The sequence below is a fragment of the Pagrus pagrus genome (assembly GCF_965226575.1).
Source record: "Pagrus pagrus genome assembly, chromosome: 17".
Taxonomy (NCBI): domain Eukaryota; kingdom Metazoa; phylum Chordata; class Actinopteri; order Spariformes; family Sparidae; genus Pagrus; species Pagrus pagrus.
Window position 1 is genome coordinate 14,655,594 of NC_140201.1, and position 18,985 is coordinate 14,674,578.

General features: G+C 40.9%; 1 protein-coding gene across 5 annotated transcripts in view; it reads right to left on the reverse strand.

Annotated features, from left to right (window-relative positions):
* LOC311272461 (uncharacterized protein) overlaps nucleotides 1-18,985 on the reverse strand; it is a 39,634-nt gene that overhangs the window by 14,640 nt on the left and 6,009 nt on the right. For 4 of the 5 annotated variants that reach the window (XM_084378888.1, XM_084378887.1, XM_084378889.1 and 1 more), the window contains exons 2-26: nucleotides 12,376-12,444; nucleotides 11,839-11,863; nucleotides 11,707-11,724; nucleotides 9,715-9,777; nucleotides 8,706-8,845; nucleotides 8,502-8,618; nucleotides 7,208-7,265; nucleotides 7,066-7,113; nucleotides 6,705-6,773; nucleotides 6,303-6,442; nucleotides 5,571-5,699; nucleotides 5,423-5,480; nucleotides 5,267-5,335; nucleotides 4,145-5,052; nucleotides 3,983-4,051; nucleotides 3,846-3,867; nucleotides 3,732-3,761; nucleotides 3,337-3,405; nucleotides 3,118-3,257; nucleotides 2,562-2,681; nucleotides 2,291-2,345; nucleotides 1,978-2,028; nucleotides 1,826-1,882; nucleotides 1,586-1,743; nucleotides 35-136 (exon numbers count right to left, since the gene is read on the reverse strand). In XM_084378888.1, coding sequence (XP_084235014.1) covers nucleotides 35-136; nucleotides 1,586-1,743; nucleotides 1,826-1,882; nucleotides 1,978-2,028; nucleotides 2,291-2,345; nucleotides 2,562-2,681; nucleotides 3,118-3,257; nucleotides 3,337-3,405; nucleotides 3,732-3,761; nucleotides 3,846-3,867; nucleotides 3,983-4,051; nucleotides 4,145-5,052; nucleotides 5,267-5,335; nucleotides 5,423-5,480; nucleotides 5,571-5,699; nucleotides 6,303-6,442; nucleotides 6,705-6,773; nucleotides 7,066-7,113; nucleotides 7,208-7,265; nucleotides 8,502-8,618; nucleotides 8,706-8,845; nucleotides 9,715-9,777; nucleotides 11,707-11,724; nucleotides 11,839-11,863; nucleotides 12,376-12,444 — 2,784 coding nt within the window. Of the gene's footprint in view, nucleotides 1-34; nucleotides 137-1,585; nucleotides 1,744-1,825; nucleotides 1,883-1,977; nucleotides 2,029-2,290; nucleotides 2,346-2,561; nucleotides 2,682-3,117; nucleotides 3,258-3,336; nucleotides 3,406-3,731; nucleotides 3,762-3,845; nucleotides 3,868-3,982; nucleotides 4,052-4,144; nucleotides 5,053-5,266; nucleotides 5,336-5,422; nucleotides 5,481-5,570; nucleotides 5,700-6,302; nucleotides 6,443-6,704; nucleotides 6,774-7,065; nucleotides 7,114-7,207; nucleotides 7,266-8,501; nucleotides 8,619-8,705; nucleotides 8,846-9,714; nucleotides 9,778-11,706; nucleotides 11,725-11,838; nucleotides 11,864-12,375; nucleotides 12,445-15,832; nucleotides 15,972-18,985 lie in introns of those variants that run through there. The other variant, XM_084378890.1, reaches the window with a different exon arrangement.

Sequence of the window (18,985 nt, forward strand, 5' to 3'; positions counted from 1 at the left end):
ATGGTACAGAAATTAAAATTCTGGTAAAGAATACCTGCACATTTGATTTGCAGTCAATCTGTGCTGCCTGTTTGGCCAAGTCAAATAAGGTCTCCGCATCAGTGCTTGAATTCAGCGAGCCTGGGTGGAAGCGGTCCTGCACACACACAAAGCATAACACGTAAGTGTTTAGTCTAGTAAGCAGTCGGTTTTTCCTACGAGTTTTTGTTTGTTGTTTCAAGCATGCTCATTACACAAAGCCACAATTGGCACACCTGAATTCAGGTGATGACATTATTTCACAATATACCCATGGTAATGCAGTTTTGACAAATCAGTCCCTTAGAAGGCGTTCTTAAAAACCCCCAAAACCACATTCCAGGTACCTAAATCTCTACTGACATGTGGACAAGAGGCCAAAAATAGCCTAGTTTAGTATAGTATGGCATTTTATCAATTGGGGGGGACTAATCAGGAATAATCAGTATACTTTGAAGTGCTGCAAACTTACTGACAGTATTTTTTTGTATCCTGCATTATGAATTAAACAGCAGTCATGGTATTTATTATAAGGTAAATCATGCATGTAAAAAAAAGTTGAACATGACAAATTTGCAACAAAAAAAAATGACCGTCTTAGACACTGCATCTTTAACACTTGATGAAAGATGAATTGAACCAGGTTGACAGAAATCTCTCTTCCCACCATAGCTTCATAAATTCCTCAAAATGTTTACCATCAATCAATTACCATCAAACGTTTCTAAAGTATTACATACATACCCAGTAATCAGACAGAGATATATCATCACATCATTAAGCTAGCTAATGTTAGCTTATGCTTTGAGAAGCTGGACAGTCAATCCATCAGCTAGCCAGCATTACTCAGCCTGACTGCAGCCCTAACTGACATTAGCTTAGCTACTAGACACAAGATGATATGATAATTGATGAAACAGATGATTTTTCACTCACCTGGGACGAACCTGGCTGGTAACTACTTTTGGTTAAACGTTTTGCTCACTGTCTTTAACTGAATAAAGGAGAGGCTTTAACTTAACATGGTTACTGTTGCTACCTTTAGAATCAAGTCAGTTAAAATGTTGTCGTATACACTTAGAGAAGTTCTCCAGGGCAGGTCGTCATAAAACAAATATATTGCTGTCATACTTTTGTATTATATCGACTGTAAATTTTCATTCATGGTAATGCTACTCGTGATGTATAGTGTGTGTGATAAGTATAAGTGATGAGTATTATGAAGTTTAATGAGCAATTTATAGATATGTTCCTTCAAATGCATTTGGAAGTAGATATACAGAGCAATCAGGAGGTTCCCATTTTGAGTACAGTTCTGCCCTTATCTCCAAGAAGACATTAAAAAAATAAATAAATAACCAATGCATTAACGAACTGTTAAACAGCTTGCAGACACAGGGCTTTGTGCGTTTTATCAAAATGAATTTTTCCTAACATGCCTGACTGTTGTGGTTTGCCTGCGTTTGGACACTACAGGCACAGAGCTCAGGCACAATGATAATAACAAAACAGTCTCCATTGATGGAAAAATCATGCACTGAGATGTGTTAGGAATAAAAATACTCACTATAAATGTTGCAACATGTTCCCGACTGAACATGTGTGCATAACATTCCTTTTTTGACAGCGTCTTCTCACAGAGCAAACACAGAAATGCCACTGATGTGTCTGCTGCGGGCTGATCCCGTTTGATGCACACATCGTACATGACCTGGAATCTTTCACCTGCAATTATGAGTCGAACAGTTAAAAACGTCAAGTCTTTCTGATTTCTGGTAAGACTTGTTCCTTCTCCAGTGGTACTCACCAAGCAGAGGAAATCTCTCGTTTTGTTCGAGTTTGCTGTATGTCTCACACTGTGGAACTGCGAAGTCATAGAAATTGACAAACATGCACAAATCAGATGGCAAGGCAAAGACTGTATTATCTAATTTAAGATGAAATCATTTTATCACAAACCTTCACGCTTCAAGTGTGGTTTAGTGATGCATTGTAGAAGACTATCCATCACTGCAGACAAAATCAAGAATGAGACATAAAACTATTTGAAACCGCTATTTTTAATGTTGCTTGAGTGGCAAGAATGACCAAAACGAGTAATGTCAGTGGTCACAAGTTTGACCTCGTGAAAAAATAGCTATGTGAGGAAAAAGTACAACTGCAAGGAAGAACTGCAACTTCTGTCAGTGTATTAATTAGAGGCTCTGATCAAAACAATTTCCCTTTCTGTCCATTACACAGGGTCAAATTAGTTTTTAAAACCAACTCCTACCTTTACGGTAATTAGTCTGAAGGCTCCAAAACACACTGAATGGCATATCAAGTATCTGAGAAAGGAAAGATTCTTAATTACTAACAACTAAAGATTGTTTAGTCTACAGAAAATCAGTGCATTCTGTTACATTAACACATTTTACTGTGCTACTGTTAGTTATCGCTTTTGAGACTGAACTACAGTATCAGTTTGCATATTTAAATTATTTTTGTATATTTCTACAATGATGTGAGGATCTTAGTGAGAAAACACTGAATTGTCATTTTACCTTCAGCGTCATGTGATTTGGTCCTCTTTGCTTCTCCTCTTCCCATGCCGCTGCCTGCAAGACTTTCACGTCCAGATGTTTCTCCCAAGCGAAGGGGAGCCGCCAGGGATTCTGGTACAGCTAAGAGTGCAAGACAAAAGATGGTAATCAGTGTGTGTGTGTGTGTGTGTGTGTGTGTGTGTGTGTGTGTGTGTGTGTGTGTGCGTGCGCGCATATATATATATATATATATATATATATATATATATATATATATATAAAAACTGGGCACTGCATGAATCATTATTTTTGTACAGTAAGTGGAATCTGAAACAGAAGTTGTGACAAATCAGGATTATGATTATTATTATTATTATTAAATTGTGTAGTTACAAGTGACTTTTTAAGTCAATCTGTGATATAAAAAAAGAACATGTATATAAAACTAAAGAAAAGAAGAGCACATGCATGTCATTTCCTATTCCTCACACACATTAGTGGCACCGCAGGCACCCACACACAGCTGCACTGGCACCACACACAAACCAAACCAGAAATAACTTAAACAAAAGCTCACCAATGAGTGAATGAGATGTTTTGTGGACTCAAAGTGTGGTTTGAGAGAAGACTCTGAGAAACAGTCCTTACAAGCAAAGCAGATATACAGAGGTTCGAGCTGACCCTGAGTGCTGACAAAGGCCACAACCATGGCCACACCTGAACAAACAAAATGAGAATTAAATATATTTTGTCTTACACATTACAAAACACAACGATAACAAGTAGGTTAGCTCACCAATAACTGGTTCATTTTTCCTTAAGCCCTCTTTGACGTAAGCGTCTAAGCCCAGACGGAGTGATGTTCCTGACATTTAAAGAAAAGGTGAAGAGAAAGAGCTGAAATTACATCAGACATGAACATTAACCTAAACTTTGTGTCCAAAACACAAGAAACTCATGATGTTAGAAGATTAACACAGGCACATTTTTGGAAAATGATTTCAATGCTAAAGAAAATGTAAGAAGATGTTGAGACTGTATTCATGAGTAATGTTTGAATGGAAAGCTCACTTTTAAAGATAAAACAGTTCTATGACATTAAAAAATGTAATTATACGGTACAACATTAAGAAACCAATACTGTTTATCTGTATTGTTTGGAACTAATAGCTCAAAGTGAGAAAAGTGTACCTTTTCGCTCATAATGGTCAGCTCTGGCATCTGGGACAAAAGGAGAACATAATCTTATTTAAATGAGCTTTACAACACACAATAATCGGAGAAATGAGAGAAAAGTGAAGGTACCTCTGAATAATTTCTCCACCATCTGGGGAAGAATATGGGAACACATTTTACATAAGGTCATATTTTGTAGCATAATGAATAATCACAAAATCCTTCAATTTAAGACTTTTGTCTGTGGATATGAGACGGTATCATACCTTTTTGTGTTTCCCCTCTGACACGTGTTGATAATACCGTAATATAGAGGCAAAGGTTTCACTGCAGTCCTGCCACAAGAGTGAAACAAAAGAGAAATTAAACAATGCACTAATATCCAGGCTATTACAGGGATTTTTTAATGGGATATTATAATTCATTACCTGACAACGTATTGTGTATGATAATGCTGCAGACCTTGCCACAGACCCTGCTGCAGACCTTCCTGCAGGCCCTGATGCAGACACAGATGCAGACACAGATGTAGTCCTTGCTGCAGGCCCTGATGTAGTCCCAGATGTAGTCCTACCTGCAGGCCCAGATGCAGACACAGATGTAGTCCTTGCTGCAGTCCCTGATGTAGACACTGATGTAGTCCTTGCTGCAGGCCCTGATGCAGACACTGATGTAGTTCTTGCTGCAGGCCCTGATGCAGACACTGATGTAGTCCCTGATGCAGACACTGACGTAGTCCCAGATGTAGTCCTTGCTGCAGGCCCTGATGCAGACACTGATGTAGTCCTTGCTGCAGGCCCTGATGCAGACACTGATGTAGTCCTTGCTGCAGGCCCAGATGCAGACACTGATGTAGTCCTTGCTGCAGGCCCTGATGCAGACACTGATGTAGTCCTTGCTGCAGGCCCTGATGCAGACACTGATGTAGTCCTTGCTGCAGGCCCAGATGCAGACACTGATGTAGTCCTTGCTGCAGGCCCTGATGCAGACACTGATGTAGTTCTTGCTGCAGGCCCTGATGCAGACACTGATGTAGTCCTTGCTGCAGGCCCAGATGCAGACACTGATGTAGTCCTTGCTGCAGGCCCTGATGCAGACACTGATGTAGTCCTTGCTGCAGTCCCTGATGTAGTCCCTGATGCAGACACTGACGTAGTCCCAGATGTAGTCCTTGCTGCAGGCCCTGATGCAGACACTGATGTAGTCCCTGATGCAGACACTGACGTAGTCCCAGATGTAGTCCTTGCTGCAGGCCCTGATGCAGACACTGATGTAGTCCTTGCTGCAGGCACTGATGCAGACACTGATACAGACCTTGCTGACTGAGTACAATGCTCTGCAAAAAAAAAAAAAAAAAAAGCATTAATGCGTTGTTAATTCCATGTTGTAAAAAATAGACTGTAGTAAAAAAAAAATTAAAAAAAAATATTATTATTAAATATCTGACAACTTTCTATTTCAACAGTTAGAGAGAAAGGAGAATTTCCCTTACAGGAAATAAGTTATCAATCTGGCACACTTCAAGTAGCTGACAGTGACATAATACATACCCAGCTTTTTCCCTGGTGTGACGCTTACAATCAACCTTTCCTTTGTGATGGACTCCAGTTCCTTTAACGCTACAAGCCACCATAAGCTCAATTAGTAAATCATCATATATCTGGGGAATATGAATACAACGAGTCATGAAAAAAAAACCCACCAACCTTCTGCATAACAAGTGAAAGTCACTGATCTGAATTTGTCAGGCTCCAGCCTCACTTGCTGTAACACAAAGTCATAACGTTTCACATTAATAAGAATAAAAGCATCACTTTGGAGAAAATGCAGTAAACTTTGTGTGGACTATATTACCTTCATGTCAGTGTTTGCAGTGCCATGAATTTCCTCTGTCTGCTTTGCATAACCAAGCATCATGGAGGGTAAGGACTTGTTGTAAATGCAGCATTCTTTTGACATCAAAGTTGAGGGGTGCCACGCTCTCTGTATAGATCAAAACTGATGTGAATTACACAGATAAACCACAGGGAGACACAATGCTGATTTCAGTTGTTGTAGAGTCATTAGTCAACGTCAAAATTAGGAAACACCACGCATTATTTTTATCATTTAATTTCATAAATATTTAAAATTTTAAAAAGGGGTCAGTTTGGCCGGCAACTTCAGCAGTAAATGGCACAAGTTGCATATAACTTCCAAATGGTCGGTGCAACGTACTGACAAGACCTTCACTCCCTCCCCAGAGAAATGAGTAACTGATGTGGATAGCAGAGGAGCAACCTGGAGTGCGGGGGAGCTGGCTCTTATCAGAAGAGTGCTGGTCTGTGAAAGCACAGCCTGTTGTACATTCCAGCCTCAAACAGGTTCCTCTCCATAGGGCAAGAGGAATCCTTCTATCTTCTAGTAACAGGACAGAGTGACCCAGCCCGATGTTCTTCTGTAGTCTCAGTGTGATAAGGGCTAATGATCCAGTCTAACTGTTCACCTCTATTCTCCTCAGTAAAGCTTCACTAAATGCTTCTGTAAAAGACTTCTACTGTCACGATTTACACCAGCTCTCAAGATGTCCTTCATACAGCTACTTACAAAGTAACAAAAGATGTGGTCAAAGCTCAGGACATGTTTGATGATCGTGCGGGTGGTGAAAGTTAGGTTGCAGAGAGTGCAGAGGTAGTATCTCTTCTCAGTCGGTCCCACGCAAATGCATTCAATCAGGTGCTGCATGCCTGCAAGACCACGGTCAGAGAAGAGAGGAAACGGGAGGAAATTTTAGATGGAAAAAAAACAAAACTGAGGTGGCCAACAGTGTCTGTTCAAGTATGAATTAATTGCATGGACTGGATTTGTTTAATTGGTACGATATGTTATTCTATAGGGAAACATCTCTGCAGACAAAGCACATTTTCCTTTTTTCATCCCTGTGCGTTCTCCAAAATTAAAAAGGAACTGTAGGGATATCAACAGGTTACTTTAGTTGAAATTACAGACCCAGAAGTGGATACATCCTGCTGCTGTCTTTTTGGTACGACTGTATCACCGTCCTCTTGGGCTTCACAGCTAGAGTGAAAAAAAAAAAGAAAAAGATTACACCGATGATGAAGGCAAGCGGCCTGAGCACTGAGTATCTCCCTTTTTTTCTGGACATGGTTTCCTAGCTAAGACTCAGTCATCACCTTTTTGGGGCACAAGATCAAGACAAGGCAAGAATTCTTCCTCTAAGACACACGGTGGTAACAGAGCTACAGAAGCACCACAGTAAATAAACATTAATGCTAATAATTTTACTTCCACAAACTCCCTGAGTCCTGACCAATTCTTCTGCAGAGTCCTGAGAAAACTGTGCACAAACCTTCAATTATCTTCAGGAGATCGTCATTTTCACAGAGAGTGCGCATCACTGGGGAGAAGGATCAGATCGTTTACATAAACATACAACTTAACAAACTCTCAAACAAATATTACATAAAGAAGTTACACAGAGAATCATATACCTTCAGAGTAGGTATTGCTTTTGAACTTTTCCAACAGGTTTTTAGGTAAATCCAATATCTGCAAAACAGATAACATCTCATACAGTTTATAAAGGCTTTCATTACAATCATTTAATTATTGTCAATACAAAAATTGCAGCAAAGACTCGTAACCGTAAAAAACAATAGTAAGACACGAGAAGGACTGTGCCCAGCTGAGGACATCTCATCAACAATGACTGAAGTGTTTAGCGTTTTTAGAGGGTGATACAAACAACATAAGCCATGTCGAGGTCAGACAAATGTCAAAGTAAAATCATACAGATGGTTTCGAAAGATTAGGTCAAACAACTGTCATAAAAACAGAATGTTCCCTGTTTCTTGTTTTAACCAGACAGACAGTGAATGTTTTTCTAAATCTACACAGCGTTCAGTAAAATGTCTCCCAGAGGCATATTTAGAAACTTCATTTAAAATTATTCATGACTTTTTATTTACAATGGAGCAATAGCATCCCTGTTAGGATAAGTAACAATATGAGCTCTATAGATTAATTAGACAGATCATCCTCCCGTCATTTAATAATGATGATTGAGATATCACCACGATGATGGTTACAGCTACATGTGCGGTCACTACAATAGCCACAGCTATGACTGCTGTTCTGCTGTTGTTGAACCTAGCTGATGAAACATAGCTGGTTAAATTCAACTGTGCTTTTTATTTTCGAGTGTTGTGGGTGACTGACTAGTCTTGTGACTTATATGGTTGCAGAGTATATGTGGTATAATGGGCTGTGAAAACTAACATAACGGGAACTCAGTTAAGGAGTTCATCCTGAAGGGGGATTGGGTAACCTCTTCTGTGTATATGTGTTCAGAAAATGGTTGATGTATGATGCACAACAATGGTTGCAGTGTATAGGAGGTTTATGTTTAGCCTGAGGTGGATGTGGAGATGATGGGAATGTTGTTTTAAGTGAGTTCACATGCATGAGTGACTCTTGCTTGCGAGCAATAAATATCTTCTATAAAATAAATATTGTGTCAAACTTGGTGTTTTGACCAACTCTCATCTGCACTAGACAAGTGACCGATAGCCTACGACACTACAACAACAGTTAAATTGTGGGCTGGAAAACTGAAATAACAAGCTGAAAGATAAAAAGAAGCTCCACAGAGCTGAGGGGGAACTGCAGAGTTCAGTGATAATTGTTTTGGGTTTTCAACACAAGCAGCCCCTTTCACATTTAACTTTCCAATTTAACTTTTCAATATGCATTTATGCTTATGGCTGCAGGCCTCCAGCTACAAACCTGTAGTCGTCCGGGCCCGGTTTCTTTCACTTCCTTCTGGAGCTGATTCCACAGAAGGACTCTCATATCCATGCTGGGGACCCAGGAGTAAGTCAGCACATTGGGGTTTGTGTAGTTCTAAAATAAGAAATATTTAAATTAAATTGTGCTAAATTGTCTAAATTTTAAAACTTTGGGTAATTTTTTAGGATATTCAGCACTTACAAAGTAGTTGCTGCAATGGTCACTAGAAAAGAGGTGTTTTCCGAGGTTGTCTGCGGGACACTTTTCCTCACAGACATGGCACAGGTAAAAAAAGATGCCTGTGCCTGCCTGACTAAAACAGAAAGTCAGCAGAGACAAGCCTGGAAAAAAGTACATTCAAAATAGATTATTATTTTCAGCAGCACTATAATACAGCAGTACTAGTACAATAATGCTAAAGTCCATGACCATCTGATGTCTGACACATTGCTTTAAAGGAACAGTTCAACCCAGAAAGTCGGGTGAAGGTTCATAGTCCACAAAACATTTCTGGAACTTCACAGCAAAACAGCGTTGCAGCATTTTCCTGGCAACTGAAGTAGATGGGGATTTGTCTTAAAACGTGAAAAACAACTGAACAAAACCAAAACAAAATGGCCCATACAGATCCAACAGAGGCACTTGTTGCCGTCTTTCATTTCTCTATGTTGTGTGTGACCGTCTCTTTGAATCAATTTGGGATCTCTGAGATCTAGAGACTTAGATTATGCCAGACGAGCTGCAAATACTGTTTTGCTGCGAAGCGTCAGATAAGTTAGGTGGACTACCAGACTTAACCCGACTTTCCATCAGCAAGGGGGTGAGTAGAGAATGACTGAATTCTCATATTGGGTGAACTGTTCCTTCAAAAAGGTGCACTATGTGGTTTTGGGGAATATATCTGGCAGACCCTGCCACCTTTCCAGCTTCAAACTGTGTTCTGTGGACCTTATTTTCCTCTGAGAAAAACTTGTTTACTCAATTATGGAAAAAAATAATATTTCTGAGTTTGTTACACTTCCGACAGTTATTTTGGCTGGTCAGTGCTTTGTTGTGCTTGTGTGTGATTCAGAGGTGCTGTGGAGTTGCTGGGCGTGGTTTTCAAAAGTCAAACCTGAACTGTGATGCTTCACCTAAACCCTTTTCATGCCTTTTTTGTAATAATGAATCTGTACAGCATGTCATGTGCAGGTAAAGACACTTTACTAACCGACAATGGGTTGTGTGTGTTGTTTGGCTAACAGCTTCGTCACAACAACGGTAGGAAATTTGCCTGTAGAGCAAACATAATAAAAGAAAGAATGATGACATTAGAGCTACTTAGGAGGGCCCAAGTTATTTCAATCTTAAACTTCAAACAGGTGGAGTAATGTACATTGGCAAAATGAGAGTGAAATTCACGTTTGTTAATAACTTTGTACGCCGTTATCGGTATATACCCTGAATCTGTCAACAAACCAGGCTATACACTGCGTTGTCACACCACTATACAGTATTTATGCTTCAGTAATAGCAACATGCAAATAAACAAATTTCTACCTAAGTTTAGGGAAGTGAGTAAACTACTGAATGTTCCACTCTACCCCCTGACCTGTATCTTTATGTGTAGAGGGCATGACCCTGCAGCTGTTGCACAGACAGCTCTCTGCACAGAGAGACAAATAAATACCAAGCCTCCCTGCTCAGAAGTTGAGTTCTCCCTCCGTAACAATCCTGTATTGTTGCTTTGCGATTGCTCCTCTTTGTTAAACTTTGAGCTGGCTCCGATCTCCTTCCTCTTGATCCAAACTAACAGTCATTACATTTTCCCCCGTTCTACTGTGCTCTTTCAATTACGTCATATCCTTTGGAGGCTGCGACGGATAGTCTGATGTTGCAAACTCCTATATTCACACATAATAATTGCACAAATGGGTGCAGATTTTGGTGACTCTTTCCTTAAGATAGCAACGGTTTTACACTCAGTTGTAGTTTCCTGCATGACAGGGTTTCAGACTATCGGATGAGCACTTCTTTTGAAGCACACAGAAGCCTTTAAAAAGGTCCCTTGTGGAAGTGCTATGGGCCCATTTTTTCCGATCACTGGGTCAGCATTAGTTTGTTCTCACGTTGACACACAAGAATATAAGAGCATGATACACATTCCTGCCAGTGGATCAAGAAGTAACGTCAATGAGGGTTGGGGTTGTTAGCATTCTATCAAACCCAGTATCAATCCACTTCAGATCCAATTGAAGTATTATTAAAGCCCAACTCCAATCAGTTTTCCAAAGATCTCTCTCAAACAGGAATGGGGCGAGGTTTAAACTAATACTAAAGAACATCTCATGTGCAGTATTTTCCCACTACAATAACCTCACTGCTAAATCTTCCCTCTGCTCCAATCACCAACACCTCTGAGGAGCCAAGCTACTCTTTCAACCACATACACTTGAGCTAGTGGCTCCCATTTTGGGAGACGATGCCAGTGCTTCTACGGCTTCTCAGAAGGTCATCTTGGTGCACCTGCCTTGAGCTTGAAGGATGACATATGACTCCTGGATTCTGTATGGTCATATGCCATTGTTGTATTTTAGCAACTACTTTTTTTGATCCCAGCCTAACACTGACTTTAAACATAAACTTTGTTTTGAAGTAGAAATGCATTGGCGCACTGTCAGTCGTATTTACACTTACTCCTATATACATGGACTGATGTCCATCAGTTAATATGCGATTAATGCAGTAATCAAATGTATTGAGCATTTATCAGCTTACAACTATGCATCCTCAAGTCAGTATAGTGTTGCACAACGTGTTCCTGTGCTACACACACACTCCACCAGGCAGGCTGCATCCTGTTGTCTAGAGAGGAGGGAAGTAACCAGATCCATTATGCTGTTTATGGAGTTGAGCAATACCATGAGTGGGACAGAGGTCTCATAAAACACATGGCTTTTTTGGACAGAAGAGCAGCTAAAACCCAGTCCACAAATATGTTTTTGTTAGCCTTGGCCTAACCTCTTAAAGGAATGTGCTGTTACCATGAGAAGGATGAGAACCTATTGGTTTATATTTATAGGGTGGTACTCGCAGACCAACCCAAGTCTTTATCCTTTGTAATAAAGATAGTGACTGCAACCCACTTCTGCCCTCGTGATTTCTTGACCGCCACAGTTTAAAAGCACCTTTAGAAAAAACAATGAGATGGCAGCATGCTTACCATGATTCTCGAAATTATCTAAAACAGGTAAGAAAAGAAAAAGGAATTAATCAACTTAATGGACAAATAAACTGAGTAAGAAATGTGTCCTCGTGCAGGACACACACACAAAATTAAATGTGGATAACAAACCTTTCTGGAAGACTTCTGTCATTTTCTGTTGGTAAAGTACAAAGGAGACATGTTGAGTTGACTTGTTAATACTGAGGCTCATGTAGCAACAGAAATATGGTGACCGAGTCAAACACAGGACTGGTCTTTTCACTCTGGTCTAGGGTGTCCAGGTTTAACTCTCAGTATACATTTCAGCCTTTTCCCTTGTGCCGTTCATGAGGTTAAGAAACACTTTCAACTAGCCATCAACACAAGATTGCACTTTGCATTCAGGTTGGTAATTTTAACTGGAGTGACCCTCTGCCTAGGCATCTCTCTATGTAGAGTTTGCAGGTTCTGCGTGTGTTCACATCCTTTCAAATTTAACAACCCAAGACTCTTTAAGTTGACCACGCATGTGCCATTTCTGGTCGAAGCAAACAGGAAAATTGAATTCATCGCTGAAACCCTTGTTTTAATTTTGGTTGGTTGGTTCAGAGTGAGAACTTCGTACCTTTTCCAGCAAATACACAGAGAATAATCAGGCTGAGTGTACATGAAGTTTATAATGCCCACCTTTTGATGTGGCCCCGAGCGCACATGTTTCTTGAATTGAGATATTTTTTTAAAGGTGGTGAGGCAGACCTAAAACAAGAAAAAACAGAAAAAAGGTGCTTTAGCAACACAGAAAATGAATGAGGATGAAATGATGAGTGAATCTGAGACTAATCTTGTTCCAGTCCTCATTTGACATGGGCGGAGGTTTGTTCTTTGCTACTACACAACAGGAAAGTTCAACCGCTTTTTTAAAAGTATTTTGATAGCAACAGCATATCAAGTAGGCACATCGCAACAGCAAGAATTGCTAGGAAGGCAGGCTGGTAGGTTTAAGGGCTCTGTTTTACAGTGGCGAGTTTTGTGAAAGATGTACCTTCTCCAGAGTAGGGCAAAAGCATGCTTGCCCCACCTTTTAAGCGGAGTCATGTTCGTGTCATGAGTCCTCTTACAACCCACGGCAAACCCATGGCGATCCCGTCTCCCAACTCCCAGTCTAAATGTGTCCCATGTTGGGACTATGGCAAGTCTGAACTTCACAACTACAAAGTTTTACTACAAAAGCTGTTACTGCACGTTTCACAACACAAACACTACATAAATTAAAAGGTAATTGTTCACTATGTGCAATGCCATACTGCTGTGATGTCATCTGAGTCAGGCTTGTGGATTCTGCCCAAGTAAGTGTCTTGAAATTCCAACTTGGGTGACTGCTCCTTTGCACTTTTACGTGTCAAAGGTCGTATTTCTTCTGAGTTCTGAGTGCAATTAATTGCTACTGCTAATTGCTATTGCTAATAGAGCCCCTAAAGGGACACTGGAGACAGTGCAGTCTCCGCACACACACTCTGCCTTCTCCAGTCAGCTCATCTGGATCATCCTCACCACCGGCGAATATGGATTGTGTGATTTATGAAAGCCTGTAAACAAAGTCAGTGACAGCTCTCACAGAATCGTTACACTCCATATGCTCATTGTGAGTCCTAATCATGATGCAGGCCAAGTTCACCGTAACTTCACTTCAATGAAATCAAACTCCCATTTTCAAACAATATCCCAGGCTGAGGGATACCACTGATTGTCGCGCACAAGATTGCTAACTGTGAAACGGACTGGAAGTTTACTAAAACTGTTCATGAATTCCTTTCATCTGATCAACCCAGGTGAGAACGGAGATTCAGGAGACGTGATGGCTTATGTTGAAGTATTCAATAAAGCTCGCTAAAGGAGAACAGGCTCAACAGTACATGTAGTAGCACGGTGTAATGCCACACCAGTTCTGAAGGACACTTCCCGGCCTGTGTCTATTCAACCCTAATGAAGAAAATCCATGTAAAGCTATCCCTGAACACCAAATAGATCTTAACCCTCTGTGTGGAGCACACTCGATGGAAACGTTCTAACCTAATTCACGTTGTAATTGATGAGAGCATATGGAGTTTGGTCTCATACCAGCCCATCTCTCATACAGTAGGTACTACTTCGTTGTGGCCAAGATCACGCGAGAATCACGCACCTGCAGCAGCAGGGAGCAGTGACCATGAACGGGGAATGGACAGAGTTGCCTGATTTATGTTTCTGTTCGTTGTTGCTTAAATACAAGAATGTAGCTAATAATACCTCACCCACTCCACACCTCATTCCAACTCCTTCCTTCAGCCTGTCGCTACAGGGTCCCTCTAGCAAGGACAAACTTAGTGAGTTGTTGATGATGTTAATGGCGGATGAGATGAATAATTTTTTTCACTATGAAGCCTTTTAATTGTCTTTTACGGTCTTATTCTTTGTATTTTGTATTTATCTGTGATATTCCCATTTTATGTTTATCTGTTTTCATTTTGCTTTTATGTTTAACTGTGGTCTTTTTTTGTGCACACAAAGACCCTAAAGACATCTGAGGTTGTGATTTTGCTCACTCGCTGCAGCCATGGCTAAGCGGAGGCAGAAACAATTACGCACAGCCTACAGAAGTTTCAACGTCCATACAAGCATTTAAGAAATGATTCTGATCAGTTCCATAATTCAGCGAGGATCATCTCTCAACGAAAAAATGTATAAAGATCAGTTTTTAGGTTGAAGACACGACAGCAGCACGTATGTCCAGACGCTGATGGTGTGTCAGCTGGGGCACCGGGTCGGTGATCAATAAGACACATGAAAGCATTATGACTGACGTATAGCTCTCCTGGTAGAGCAGCTCCCTCAGTAAGCAGAATCATCCGCTAGTATGGGTTCGCATCTCAGTTTAGGCTGTACCTTTAGTTAATGTGTTTTCTTTTCTCATCATCACTATGATCACATATGGCTCCAAGTTTGAGCAAATAAATGAGCAAATGAGCATTAATTCTCCGCCGGGCCGCGGCACCAGCTTTCCTGCTTGTGTACATAAAATACATTAAATTCTGACACCACAACTGTAGCGTACCGAATATCAATAGATGATAACCAGAAAAAAAAAAACGTTCTATTGATCTGATTCACCGGCTTCATGGACGTCGGAACTATTTTCTGAGATGGGGGGATTTTTGTTGGGAGGGGCGGGGGAAGCACGCACTTTTATCAATGATTAAGGATTTGATTTGAAGTTATTTTATAATGGCGTGCAGTTATAAGAGAACTAGATGGATGAACACGGCATCTTTATTGTTAAGAAAATGAAACTTCGATCGATAAATCAAGCCATTTAAGGAACATAACAGCATTATTAGTAGCCTTGAATGAAAAAAGGAAAGTCTGCGCTCCTGACTCAGGGCTTTCATGCATATTCAAAAGTGGACCTTCTCTCAGTTGACCTACTGATGAAGATTTTAAGCAGGGTCGAGACATCTCCTCTCCTGCGTCATGGTGCGCAGCCAGGTTTTCAGCCTGCGCAAGGCTGAGAAAGAGCGCTCGGATGCCGCGACAGATATTGGCAGGGCCCGTCACAGCTTAATGAGCTTCTCCAACTCCGACAGCATGGAGCGTTTGGGGCTGCAAGGTATGCAGGATGGACACAACATCCTGGATGGTGCTTACTTCTCGTCCCCTATACAAATTCTGAGCTATGATTTAACTGACATCTTGCTTCTCTTGTGGGGCATAAGGAATGTGGCTGATGTTGAGAAGATCTGTGAGAAGACACAGAGTCGTTAATCAGCTCTGTGTTTACGGTAACTGGGATGAGGATGAGGATGCCCATCTCATGCCCATCACTCGGAGGTGGCTTAAAGTATACATTCCCATATAAGGACAGAGACAATCAGGTCAACTTTAGGTTGCAAGCCCCAAGGAGTGACATCAGCAGAGCTATGTTACTTACAGAAGATGAGCTATTGGTGGAATCAGAGCCAGTAGGAGAAGTCTCATAGGACGTTACTCATTTTAAAAGGGGGTTCTTTGAGCTCAACACTAATGTCTGCATGCTCATAATCACAATGCTAAGATATTGATGTTGAGTAGGTATAATGTTACCTATGTTCATTGTCTTAGTTTCACTCACTCACTTCCCGAGGTGCTTCAAAAGGACACGCCTCCCACAACAGCTGCTGGGCTTTTACAGGTCAGCCATTGAGTCAATCCTCACATACTGCAGTATGGTACTCTGGTTGCACCGCAGAGAACAGGAAAGGTCTCCAGCGCATCATCAAGACTGCAGAGAGGATCATCGGCACTCAGCTCCCCAGACTAGAGGACATCTTCCAGACCCGCTGCAGCCGGAAGGCTTAGATCACCGCCAGAGACAGCACACACCCTGGTCACTGTTTCTTTGCCCCCCTGCCCTCAGGAAGGCGCAACAGAACACGGCACGCCCGCACAACAAGACTAAAAAACACCTTCTACCACAAAAGCTGTTACACTCCTGAAGTCCACCCGGGTAGAGATAGGGGGTGGCCAAAAGTAGGTCTGACATGTGTGAGAAATTAAATAGTTTTCCATTCAGTAAGAAATATACTGTAAACACCATATCAGGATGTGAGAGCAAAAGGGGAGAAACCCCTTTGTCATAAAGTCAGACGAGAGACAATTGACTCTCGTCTGAGGTGTTACAGGAAGATAGATGGTAGATGACATTTACATTCTAATGAAGCATCAAAGAAAGGGAAAGAGACGATCAACCAAACATCAAGGGGTCATTGTTCTGGGAAAAAATGTTGTAACCCCCCACTCTGTTTGTATTCAAGTCAGAAACATTTGGAAGACGGGAGAAAACACTTCAGGTCCTCTCTCCATGCTGAGTCTACAATTCTTCTGAGATTTAGCAACTCTCAACCTCAAAGGAGAATTTCCACTACACATGGAAACTCGTTATCCCAACTAGAGTACAACTGCAATATTCTCAAAATCTTGCTATATAGATGGGAAACTTATAAAGCTAACCCGACTCATTCACCTAAATTTCATCACAGGTTACTATATGCTTTTATTCCTTTGTTAATTTTCAAAGCACTCAATAATTCCTCAAGCCATTATTCAACCAATCACACCATTTCTGTCAAAACTGCTCACGTCTCTAAATGATCAATATTATACCATCGGATCTATTTTTCCATATTGCATACATTAGTGTTATGCATTTCTGAAAGCAGAGCAGATATGAGGCTACTTGTGTCTTGGTCACACATTGTCTCTCATGCAAATGGTTTGCCCTGACACAGATGCCGGTCCTGTGCGTTTGATCAACTATACATCAGTTGCTACATTCCCACACAAGTAGCTTTGGCTGCCCCACAACACTCTTCCGAATTCCCATGACCTCCAGCACCTGGCAAGGCTCAGCATTGGTGGCCCCTGGAGACGAGATAAAGATTCAAGACATACGTGTGCACAGTAAACAGCGTCAAGAAACAATTTAAGAACACAATGTTAAAACACCAACTGTTCAAATCTGTGTTCATGCAAAAAAAAAATAAAGAAAAGACAAAAGCAATGACAACAAAAGTATCAGGAAATGGTATGGCAGCAGATTCTTCTGTATCTTTTGCCCGATGGCAGCAGGTTGAACAGACTGTGGCTTCGGTGGGTGTAGTCTTTAAGTACCCTTTGGACCCTGTGCAGACATCTCACTTCACTGATGTCACAGACGCTCTGTAGATGGTACCAGTGATGTTCTAGGCGGTTGGATGACTGCCAATCCTTACTCTCAGGGATCTGCTTGTGAGGAAGTTCAATATCCAGTTGCAGAGTGTTGTACTGAAGCCCACAGTGTCTAGTTTTCCAAATCAGCTTCATGACTGAGATTGTGTTTAATGTTGAGCTGAAGCCAACAAACAAACACCCTGATGTAGCTGTTCTTATTCTCCAGGGGAAAAAAACAAAAAGTGTACTTGCGGCACTTTCCACACAGATTTCCAGATGTACAAAATTCCACAGAGGGTGAGAATGAACACAATGCGGACCATGCACAGTCTTTTCAGTCTGATTAATGTAATGTTGCAAGTTGGCAGAAATAGGGTAAGAGTGAATTTGGGTGGCATTTTATTTAGAGCCGTGTTTGCTCAGTTGTGTTACATACCATCCTTACCATTAATCACTACTACTGTTATCACTAGTAATCACATTTCCATGTGCATTTCATCATTATTGCTGTAATACATCTTTATGTACTTTCACTCCTGTCAACCATCGCTTATAATCGAATACATTGTGATCTCGTTGATCTGCTCTGTACATGCGACATCTATTGCACGTCTGTCCGTCCTGGGAGAGGGATCCCTCCTCTGTGGCTCTCCCTGAGGTTTCTTCCGCATTTTTTTTCCCTGTTAAAAGGGCCTTTTTTTGGGGCAAGTTTTTCCTCACTCGAATCGAGGGTCGAAGGACAGAGGGTGTCGTCTCTGTACAGATTGTAAAGCCCTCTGAGGCAAACTGTGATTTGTGAATTTGGGCTATACAAATAAAATTTGATTTGATTTGATTTGTTAGGATTATATCTATAGTTTAAAAAAAAACAGTATGATGCAGTGATGAGTTTTTAACCTTTTCTACTGTTTTCTGTAAAATGTTTGTCTGTATGCATTATGATAATTATAATGATTATTATCTTTATGTAAATAAACAAATAAATACATGACCTTTATATAAATAATTATTTTCCTGTATGGTTGGAGAGTAATACATTCAGGTGTAAAGGGCACAATTTCAGGGCTGAAGCCATGCGTAATGGCTGTGCCACATGACAATAGCTGCTTGGGCGCTGCTAGAGGACATTGCCAATGCACAATTTAAGAGAGTTTTCAGGGACCGTACTGATTTTAAGGCCCATGCTGATGATCCCACATCAAGCAGAGGGAGCGCGGCGATCCCGTCTCCTCCTACAGTAACTCACACACTATCACTGTGCACAGAGAAGCTCTCTTTGGCCTCTCGTTTAAAAATTTATTTTTTTAAAAATCAGACCACTTTTTAACCCTTTTAAAGTCTGTGGCTCTGAACTCAGTGTTCACCGCTTCTGTCACTTTCTACCATTTCATTTGCTTCATTTTGTCGCTAATGCCAGACCGTAAGCCTCATCATTACTTCAAGTACTTCACAGTCCATAAAATTACACTTCTTAGTTACTTTCGCCACTTCTTCTCAATCCAAACTAAATTCTGGCCCCTTGTATGCAAAGCAGGTAATTGTGGGTGTGTTTAAAGCCATTCGTAGTCAATTGTGG